Source organism: Tachypleus tridentatus, chromosome 7 (assembly GCF_004210375.1).
Source record: "Tachypleus tridentatus isolate NWPU-2018 chromosome 7, ASM421037v1, whole genome shotgun sequence".
Lineage (NCBI taxonomy): Eukaryota > Metazoa > Arthropoda > Merostomata > Xiphosura > Limulidae > Tachypleus > Tachypleus tridentatus.
Window position 1 is genome coordinate 119,255,712 of NC_134831.1, and position 11,696 is coordinate 119,267,407.

Consider the following 11,696-nt stretch of genomic DNA (forward strand, 5'->3'; position numbering starts at 1 on the left):
ATTAAACTGATTAATTAATATTTCAAATATTAGACGTAAGTAAATAAGCTGTTAGGAAATAAATACCCTCTCTGCACTTGTCTGATTACCTTCCTTATTTTGTTCGCGAAATACAGGAATATACAGAATACGGGAACAGAGACATTATAATAGGATGGTCGCCATACACATACTGTTGTAAAGGCTGTAATTAAACAAACAAAATGTGTGAAACTGAAGGGACGTAAAGTTGGGATGGTGCCTGAACTTTTCACAGTTTAATGATTCTGGTCAGTTGAAAACCACCCAGCAGTTTAAGACCACAGAATGGGAGAAGCCCAAACAGCAACTAACAGATGAACACTACAAAATTCAATGGTGGAATCTGAGTGTTTGAGATCGATTAACTACCTTTTGGTTTTGAGTAAATCTTTGGAACATTAAGAAGGTAAAGCGCCACCTTATTTGGGTAAATATTTGAAACTTTAAGAAGATAAAGACACCTTATTTGATGGGGTAAGTTTCACTCTCCTTTTTTGGCCTGAAAATTTAATCAAATGAAATGCATCCTTAGTAACTTCTGCCATTCCAACTGCAAAGTATGAATAACCAAGAATCGAGGGATTGACAGGAGGAATAAAATACCAGCAATATTAGGTCTTCACGCTTACTGCATTAAAATATGGTCAATCCTATCAAAGAATAGTGATTTCCGTGATAGCTTATGATCAACTTGTAGAAAAAATGGAAAACATGTTACTTTAGAGATCAAGCAGACCACACAGAATAATTCTGTAGTCATCCAATAACAACACCCGACTCATCATTTTACGTTTGAAGAATCACGTTAAGTATGGTAAAGTATCTGGCTAGTTCAGATGAAACGTAGTTCAGATGAAAAGTAGTACATATTTGAAAGTACAAAATGAGTTTTGAATAATTATTACTCAAACCTACGGTTTAAATAAAACAAAACAGAAGCACAACTGAGTCCAACATTGATTTAATAGCGGTAACTTGCTGTGACCTTTTACAACTGGACACATTTGGTTTTAGAATGAAACATTAAGGCAACAAAAGGTGTCACAAAGCTATCAATCCATTTCATTGTAACAAAATTATCCAATGATATCAAGTTATGAAAGCAAAATTGAAGTCCTGATTCAAATATACTCATGATGGTACAACAAGCAGCCCAAGAAAGATGACTGAAGGTTTGCTCAGGCTTAGTAAACACCAGTCTGATTTCTGCAGTGTCAGTTGGTGTATTGTCATTAGAATAGAAAGTCACCATAAATGAGATAAAACTGCTAAATTCCATGAACAACGTAGGTCTTCTAGTCTTGTATAGAACTTAATAAAACTGTTTGCATCCATTATGTTTAAAAGTTAACCTCTGAAGGTGTGCTCTTCCTTGAACCGTTTCCATAGATTCATTTTATGGCATGAGGGTGATTGATCGACAAGAACATCTTTGTCAACTGTTCCTGAGTTAACACTTTCTGAACAATTCAAGAAGATGCATTTCTTGAGGTAATGAATGACTCATACTCTAGAAGAGTGCTTCTCAACTGGATGTAGTCCATCCAGAGATTAGAGATCAGAAGCAGGGGGAACAAGTATTGTTTATTACACAACATATTCAAGAGCACAAAAAGTCATTATTTATTCTAGTTGTAGTTTGATAAATACATTTTTTTTTTTTGTTGAATTCATTCTGGTTGTATTCTGCATTTTAATTTAGTACTTTCTTCTAACCAGGGTAAGAAATTTTTTGTAAAACATATACAGAGGTGAATGGTATTGGAAAAAAAATGAGAATCACGTGTCTATAATACAATTTACTATATTAACCCACTTGACTGTGTTTGCTTGGAAACCAGTTGCTTGCATCTAGCCATTAACTCTGAGCATATTTCGATATGGTTTGTCTTTCAATTTTCATGTTGCAGCTTAATGTGTTTCAGTTCACACAAAATAGATTTTATACCACCACTTTTTTTTTTAATGCAAAGTTTTGTGTGTGTGTTTTTTACAGCAAAGCCACATCAGGCTATCTGCTGTGTCTACCAAGGGGAATCGAACTCTGATTTTAACATTGTAAATCCAAAGACTTACTGCTGTTCCAGCAAGAGATGTGAAGTTTTACTCCCTGAATGGAATCCACACTATCAGAGCCTAAAAAAAAGTTTCTGTTGGTACATCAGCAATCTGTAAAGATTTGGTATGATGTATGAAACTAAAACAAATATGGCTGGATGTTTCTTGTACACGCTTGTCCATTATAGGATGTTCAAAAAATATCAAACTATTTTTGACCACCTTGTGTAGACATTATTCCAAAAACAAACATAGTTATTGTTGAGACACTGTACATTCTAATTGCTACGAATTGTAAAGTATTCTTAAAATGTTATTTATAGACAAGTAACCATTGGTCCTTCAAGGTTGTCCCTGTACACCCACCATTTAAACAGTAAAAACTTAAACCAACTCTTTACTTTCAAGGAAATCATTAATTCCTCTTTTAAACTCTTGTAAAGTGCCATCCTAATGCTAACAGCAACTCATTCCTTACACCAATAATCCTTGCAGAAAAACAAGACTGGCTTAAGTAAAATCTTTTCCAAGTTGTAACTCTGTATTCCCTCATCTCATTATTTTAATAATTTAGTGCAAAGAAATCACTGCTTTAGATCTGTAACAATAATGGTTATTTTTAAAGTTGTTGGAGTGAGATCTAGAACTTTCCTAAGGTATAAATCCATATTACAATGAATATTTAATGTTGTTTTTTTTACATTGTAAGGCAAAAACCATCATTTTCTCAATTACATAACTATATTTTACATGTCTCTAAGGAACTTTAAAAGCATAACGTTATTTTAAGCTGCATTAGATAAAATAAAACATAAATTTCATAAAATTGACTTTTCTATCTTTCTGTTGAAATTTTTAAATAAATGGAACATTTTCTGTATAACATTTTGCACAACAGTTTCTGATCCACCAATCAAATGTTTCACAGATGTAATGGTACATCTCTTTTATTATTACTATCTTTTTTTTAAGACAACTGTGACAATTGTAAAATAATTTACCAATAGCTATTCCTACTACCATGATTTATAAGCAAGAATTTGATGTTGTCTGATACTGACAATAAATATTTGGTAGTTTAAAAAGTGAGGTCCGAATGGGAGTTCCATTTTATTATGTTACTGAACCAACTGATATAAAAATCAATCAACTCTCATCAACTGTTGGTGACATAATGATTCATAACTCGGTGTGCTTTTATGTAAGTAATAAATTCCCTTCCGATGTTTTGACAAGACTATTGGTGTTAAAGGTGAACTGTAATAAAAGCTATTAAACTAAGATGTTGCTAGATATATGTAAAACTAGAACTGCCTTATGTTTTTTGTTTTTATTGATAGATTGTTCGGGCAAAGTATTAATGATGAAACTTTCAAGAATGGACAGCAACTGCCTGTTGTGAAGTAGACAACGTTTTGTAAGTCTTCTGCCTTTCATCTTCAGGTGGACCTTCAGGCTGTTAAATTTCTGTAGTATCTCCAGATCCAACATCTAGTACTTGTTTTCAGTTATTTTTTATCTAAAGGCAGACATACTATAATTAAGTTTAATTGTATTTCAGTTGCATTGGGAGTTGATGCAGTCTGTGATATTACTACTTTCCAGAACCATACAAATTAATTTGGTTTCGAATTTTGTCCAAAGCTACTAAACAACTGTTTGCATAAGCCACTCCCTAATTCAATTGCAATAGACTAGAGGGAATTGCTGTTAGCAAACACTATCCACTACCAATTCCCAAGCTACTATTTTAACAACAAAAGGTGTGACTGACCATCACATTACTGCACTCCCACAGCTGAAAAGATGAGCATATTCAGTAAAGGGATTCAAACTTTCAGATATCAGGCTGAATGCCTTAATCACTCAGCCCAAGTTGATGTTTAATATGGAAGAAACATCATTGAAAACCATTAGATCCTCATCAAGAAAATAAACAGCAACGGAAATATGATTTTGTTTATGACAAAATACAAAATCTCCGACTTAAACGTCTAGTACACACTTATCACCTAGTGTGAGTAACAAAAACTCAAGGGTATTGCACATATGTATGCCTCAAATTTTATTTCATTACCCTAACATTTTCAAACAAATACAGCACCATACTGGAATTATATAAATTTTTTTAACCTTCACACTACATTACATAAAAACATAACCTTCAAAAATGATTTTGTATCTCTTGCCCTATCTGGTAAACTATCAGCTCTTGTATATCGTAAGGCCCCAGTGAAAGATAAAACATATATCCATATCATAAAAAAGCTCCAAATAAGCACATTATAAAAACATAAGCTGGTTATTAACATAAACTAAATATACTATAGAAAATTTCATAACAAGCACTTGCTTCAAACACATAAGTTTTTGGTTTTAATCTCGTAACTGTTTTAGATACCTTATTTTCATGGAGAAAATACTGATTCAAAAATTCTATTACTTGTAGAAAATGTTCAAGGATCAGGTAAAAATATTAAGTGCTTTTACATCTTTATAGTGTTAACAACACAATAAAACAACAAATTCTAAGTCAAGTAAAACAAGCATTTTAGAATATGAAAATTAACCAAATTTCCAGGTTTGTTTATGTTTATACATAAATAACAAATTAAAGTCAAGTCAGATTTTGCTGTTAATTAATAATTGTTTTCTTGAGACTGCAGAAGGTGCCAGATCAAAATTAACCAAATTTAACTCACAACCCACTTAATCATAAAAAAAAACAACTATAGATTTAAATTTTTCTGGTGAGTATTGAGGACATATTAACATTATTTGGATGAAGCAACTATCTGTCCAATAATATTTTATTATTGTAGAGAAAACACTATAACATTAGATAACTTTAAAAAATAGACTTCAAATATGTGAAAAATTCTTCAAATATTGGCAGACACATTTTACTACAGCTGTATTCGTTAAAATATTAAATTCCATTATTCTTGAATATAAAAATTGTACAACATTACAGCATAAGATACACACAGAGATTTGTTGAGCAACTTACACACACACACACACATTTTCAAAACATGGCAATTCTCGACTTGCCAAACCGTTTATCACCATGAAACAGTTTTCAAAAATTAACACAAACTGTAGTTTTTCTCCACTTCCATTAAGCCATAAGAAAAACTGAGAAGAACACATGTCCTCTAACTTGTTTTAAACTAGAATACTAGTTTGTTATATTATACAGGAATGTCAGAGTAAAAGTTAAGATAACAAATTCCATAGATAATGCGGCACTGAGTTAAATATTTGCACTGTGTAATAAAAAATAAACGTTTGAGAACATGGATTACAAAAATAGTGTTTTACTAGTTTAGTTAAGAACATGAGATAGAAAAGTACTGTTCTCTATCTTACGTAATGTGACCAGAAAGTATTCATGTTTAAACTAAACACGGACATGAATACTTTTTTTGAATCTGGACACTGACGTGAGAAGAAGATGTATTCTCCTTGAGCTAGTAAACACAGTGCATTAGACAAGGCCAGTTTGTAATGTAGTCTCCTATACCTCACTTAACAATGCTAGCATGAACAACCCGTTTCTTTAGATTTGTCATTAAAACAATCAAAAGTCCATTCTTTAATCCTACTTCATGATATCAACAAGAAGTATAACCTTCTTAATAACCAAGTTAAAAGAGAATTTTTTTTGAATTTAATTAATGATGTGAACCATAAGGTTCAGTTCAGGCAATAATGTAAGCAATACAACTTCGGTCCCATTGAGACTAGTAACGTGAGCTCAAAGTGTGCTCTTCCCTGGTTAAATTAATATTGTTAAACGTAAGTTCAGTTTCTTCAAGCTTGCTCAATAGTGCAGGCTATAAAAGCTAACATTCTTATCTGGTATAGTTGAAATGTAAGCAGAAAAAAAGTTTTTGCTTTAATTTGATAACAATTCAGAAGAGGACTATAATCTAACTGACAGAATGGAGCAAGTAGAAACATTACAGTTTGAATGGAAGAGTCAGAATATTCGTTACATATATCATATAAAAAAGAAAACACAAGAATGAAAAAAACACCAGCAATGCTCCACAATTTAAATTTATTTTGAAAAACGTTTTTTGAAAGAGAGTATTAGCTTCAGAGAAAAGATTTGGAGAACTAGATATGATCACTAGATGGGCATAGCCTCTATAGTTCATCATGCTTTGGACCACTGAACTCTTCGTGTGATATTAAACCATTTTTATCCTGATCTTCATGCTGAAAGATTTCTTCAACAATTTTGTCCTGGTCAGGAAGATCTTTCATTCCAGCTGCTTCAGCTTCTGGTAACTGTTTTTTTAAGTACTCACTCACCTGTAGGGGAAGAAAAAGACTGAGTAACAAAACCAAATCTGTTTTTTCAGAAGAGTCGTTTTAACTTTTTTCATCTGTTGACATTATGATTTCTTGACCCACTCCAAGACCAAGAAAAATTACCTTTCTGTTTATCAGCAGACAAATACATAAATAGATTCTGGCTCGGATGATACATCTTTAAATAAGGCCTAGATGGCTTATTTACTTATCACTACAACTGTAAAAATTAAGCTGGTAGACAATATTAGTTCTGATGATCGTTTTTACGTACCTACGTAAAACTACATCATTGACAATAACCTTGATTACTTCAATAACAATGAATAATAAGTAACTAATTAGTTCAATAAGGAGCAGTCATGGGAATTGTTTACTGATACATAAAGGTAAGTCACACAAGGCATATCATAAATATGGGACAGGCAATATTTATGGGCCGAGAGCACAATTAGACTAAAACTTATACGGTAATGTCCGTAGAAGTGCTGGCACTGAAAAAATACTAGCTCCTATCTTCACTCTTGGGAGTTAAATGTTTATGTACCATAACTTATCATATGTCAAGTCACATGTTTAGAATTATTAAGATAACACTGTATCATGAGCCAGTCAACAACAAACACCTGAGAGAGGTTAATGACAACTCATTAAACTAAATATTGGTTACTGTAACATTCAAATAACTTGTAAAACGTTAAAGAAATTCATATTACATTTCTCAATATGCATGTCTGTTAAACAGTCTCTGCACATGCACGTATAACAATATACCATATAAGAGATGAATGTACACTTGACACTAACATGGTCCAAAAATAAATAAAATTGAGAAATAAAATGTTTTCTTACCTTTCATCCATAGCTTTTCTACAAGAAAATGTAGCACAGATTGTGGTCACTGGTAAGTGACATATAAATTAAGATGTCAGACTAAACTCACTTAACTTTTTCTGAATTGTAACAAGTTTCTGGAACTTAAAAAATTTTATTTTATTAAACTAGACCTCATTTATTGATAAAATTCTTCTACCACTAAAAACAACCAACTAATACATTCATACTTAAAACGAAAACAAAATTTCTATTGTCTTAATACTGAAACTTAGGTCAACCACTTTCTAGTTTTCACCATCTTACTGACTAATACTGAGATTTTACCTGTCCCAGTTTTACATCGTTCAAATACCCAAGTGTATCATTTAACCTTAAACATAGTATGTTTATAGCTTCCACTACTGGTTGTATTTACTAGCTACACCCAATGGAATAATTTTGTTTCTTTCTATTACAAGAATGAGAAGGTAGAACTGAAAAAAGAAAATAAATCAAATCACTTTTTGTCCTTATAAAATACATCTTTACTTCTTTTGTGCTACTCATAATGATAAGTACCTTGTAATCAACAGGACATCTGGTACACAAACATTTTACAAAATTGTGGTTCTGGGATTAAACAGATAACCAATCTCACTGGTAATTCTAGTTTTAAAACACTATATCAGTTTGATGTTCCAATATATATCCAGTTCATTCTTCACCTGCTTTAGGCATATGACAGTTGAAGAGATATAAATAAAATATATCATGGAAGCAACTGTGCTTCTGACTTGTGTTTCTTTTCCAGATAGAGATATTTCTTGATCATGTTGCATATTGTTATCTCAGTCGTGTGAATGGCTTCCGCACTGACCTTTCAAGTTTGTGAAACCTCAGCTGTTGTAAGACTAGGTAAATTGGGATCTGACTTGTAGAAAGTCTTTTTATTGGTGATTCTGATGCCCCAAGTTGATACAGATTATTTTATTTTCCATTGCCATTTAGTACAAGGGATATCCCCATATTAAATTTGCTAAATACCTGATATAAATACATTGTTACTATATGAATATTTTTGTGAGGGAAAGGGCTGTTACATATCTTCCCCTTAAAGCTATAAAGTTTCAGTGTCAATGTCAAATTATATTTTTGGTATCTATTATTCCACTATGACTTTATACAGTTGTGAATGTTACATTACTTGCCCACTTGTATACTTAAAATCACTTTAATATAACTATGTCTTAAGACAGTGTACAGTTTGAAGTAAAATATTATGTAATCTTTACAAAACATATTCTTACTTCTTCACGAGACAGCTGATTATCTGAATTAGCATCTATTTCTTTAAACACATTCACAGGTGGTGGTCCATCCTCTATTTTCATAAGTTCCACTTCAAAAATAAGAGTGGATTTAGGTGGAATACTTTCACCTAGAAGAATAAAATTTAATCATTATTGTAAAAAAAAGCATTCTGTTAATGAGAAAAAAATACACATTAAAAGTATAATTTGTGAAGCTATATATGTCATGTGTAAGAAATCACTCTGGACTATTGATACCACTTCTGAAATTGAACAATTTTCTGCTTTAAAATGATTTATGTATTAATAAAAACAAATGAAGCCACAGTTTCTATGATACTTTAAAAACATAATTAATCCTGGAGAGCACAAATGAATTGTTGATTCAAAGGTCTTAGATCATAATCATGAATAAACACGCTGGTCCCAAAAACAGAACTGTTAATAAATTGTGTGTGTGTGTCTATACATACATTGTGTAACCAAAATTCAGGCCATTGTACACAATTATTAACACATTAACATATCTGATTTTACTCCTGGTATTGGCCAAAGATGCAAAAGTATTCATGATTAGAGAGAATTTATAGGTGTATACATGTTCTTACAGATGAATTTGTGAAAATCTAGAAGTTCAAAATTATTCTTCCATCAGCTAATGTAACTCCAAGTAGTTTAGATTAAAATATGTAACTGGTCTTTACATCCCAGATTCTATGTTTGTAGTCTATATATCAATGTATTTAACAGTAAACAAGACATGTATAAACTGCATAATTATTCATTTTGAAGACTATAAGCTGAACATGTCACTTCTATGTTAGTCCAAACAAACTCAGAATTGAGAAGGTTTCCTATCAATTAAATATAGTTGAAAGATATACATTATATCACACAAGATAACCTAATATGAAAGCCTTTTACTGCAATGTTAACTCATAATCTTTTCATCTAAATTATAACAACTAGTAAATATACAACAATAAAGTTTATAACAACCAATCAAACACTGAGGAATATGATTCAATCATGTACGTGTAACACATAGCTCAGCAAAAGGAAAAGAACAAAAACTATATAAACATTTATTAAAAAAATGAGCATAACAAACTTTATCTATATTTTTACTCATACTGCAAGCTGCATCTAGAGATAATGATTTTCCAATCCAAGATGTCAGTTTTGTTTTCTGGTTGAACATTTGAAACAATTTGATATAAAACTTCCATACAAGTTGTGAAGAATATGCTGATTACAAAAATGTAATTATAAAGCAAAACATTTGTGGCCATGATAAGAAATTATGTGGCTCTTTCAAAACACGCACTTACCTGCTCCTGTGTCTCCATAACCCAGATGAGGAGGAATGGTTAGTTTACGTTTTTCTCCAACACACATGTTTATCAAGCCTTTATCCCAACCTTTAATGACTTGACCAATTCCAAGTTGAAACTGGAAAGGTTCATTTCGGTTGTAGCTGCAAACAAATTGCCAGTTGTTAATATAAGAAAAAAAACTATACAAATAAACGTGACAAATTAGCTATTTATTAATTTAGTTTTAATATTAAATTTTTGCTTGTTAATTTACTACAGTTTATTGCTTAAGAACTATTATCTAGTATTCTGTAAACTCAGAAGTCATGTCAACTTATTTCTCAGCTCACTTTTTTTATATTTCTATTAACCTTCAGATATACTCTAATGATACGATCCTGAATATTCAGTAAAAGTTAGCACAACTTATTCAAAGACAAAGATGCAAAAATGTCTTTTTCTTACCTAACTGATATATTAACCACATAAAATATGTAATCACCAGTAACTTTTTACTTTAATAAAAGAAAAGTACTGTGTTGCATATTATGGAAAAATAAATCTAAAAATGTAAACCTGCTCCAAGTACTTATAAATCTCACTTTTAACCTGCTAAAAGAAGTAAGTTTAAAAATGATTCAAGGGGTCTCACAAACGGCTAAATTTTGAAGTAATGACAGCAGTTTATTCTAAACTGTTAATTTTATGTATTTTTTTTTGCAACATTTACATTGCTCAAATTAATAATACACTGTTAATTTATCATAAATGTTACAGCTGCAACGTCTAGAATAGTCTATTACAACTTTATATATCATTATATGACATAAATTACAGATTTCTTTGAATTTTAAGATGTTTAATTATAGCAACTTCTTTTCAAACCTTGAATCGAACTCTGTTCCATCTTCTAGGGTACCTTTATAATGTAATGACAGCAGATCGCCTTTCTGAGCAGATCTATCACATTTGTCAGACTTTTGTAACACTTCAATTTTTAAATCTTCCTCCTCAGCGTCCGTTCTTAATATACAGTTAAAGTGCACTGCGATAAATAAAAGTGCAAAAGTTGAAATACATTTGATGTTACACATATTAGTAATGTTAAGTTACTATTGCTAAATACGATAACTCCAATGGCATTAACTGTAGGTAAGACACTATCAACACCCAATATCTAAGCACACGTTGCATTCGTTTGAGCCACGAGAAGGTCACGTAGCTTATCACTCATACTGCTATCTAGCAAAGATATAAGCTCAAAAATCAAAACAAAGTAAAATTGTACTACGCCATTTTGTGTCCCACCCATTTCATAAGGTAAACAATTTTTCAGATTAATATTCGTATAATAAATATTGAATAATTTAATCTGTAAGACCAAGCATAGCCAAAAGGTTAACACTATGGATCTGGGAGTTGTTGAAACTTTCATATATATGACATTACTAACAATATTTTTGTCTGAAAGTTAATAACAAAGCTATATAATGGGCAATCTGTGATTTGGCTACCATAGATATCGAAAACTGGTTTCAAGATGACACGCTGCTGTATCACTGGGGAGCGCCCAACAATTTAGTTTCTGAAAATGGAACAAAATTAATCTCTCATATGATGGCAGAAATGTATAAAGCAATAAGAATTAATAACGCATTGACTATCCTTTATCATTCTCGTTTAAATATGCAAAAAACAAACAAACCCTGCAATATTGGAAGAATGATTACCGAGATAGATTCACAAAACTTGGTATATTTATTTATCTTATATTGCTATCGGAACTTCAAATCGTGAATTAATAGATTTTTTTCATAGCGATTACAATTAATTTTAGATATACGAAATCGCT

At 31.3% G+C, this 11,696-nt stretch overlaps 1 protein-coding gene across 1 annotated transcript; it reads right to left on the bottom strand.

The window, feature by feature from the left end:
• Positions 1–4,129: 4,129 nt before the first annotated feature.
• Positions 4,130–11,079, bottom strand: LOC143256483 (uncharacterized). Its single transcript, XM_076513769.1, has 4 exons — positions 10,730–11,079; positions 9,860–10,005; positions 8,526–8,656; positions 4,130–6,402 (listed from the first exon to the last, which is right to left on the bottom strand). The coding sequence occupies exons 1-4, from the start codon at positions 10,936–10,938 to the stop codon at positions 6,235–6,237; spliced, it is 654 nt and encodes a 217-aa protein (XP_076369884.1). The 5' UTR covers positions 10,939–11,079; the 3' UTR covers positions 4,130–6,234.
• Between the last annotated feature and the right edge of the window lie 617 nt (positions 11,080–11,696).

Excerpts from the sequence above, each read along its gene's own strand:
- LOC143256483 (XM_076513769.1), bottom strand. The coding sequence starts at position 10,938 with ATGTGTAACATCAAATGTATTTCAACTTTTGCACTTTTATTTATCGCA. Across the intron at positions 10,006-10,729 it reads GGAACAGAGTTCGATTCAAG|CTACAACCGAAATGAACCTT; the intron begins GTTTGAAAAGAA and ends ATTTGTTTGCAG. Across the intron at positions 8,657-9,859 it reads TTATGGAGACACAGGAGCAG|GTGAAAGTATTCCACCTAAA; the intron begins GTAAGTGCGTGT and ends TTATTCTTCTAG.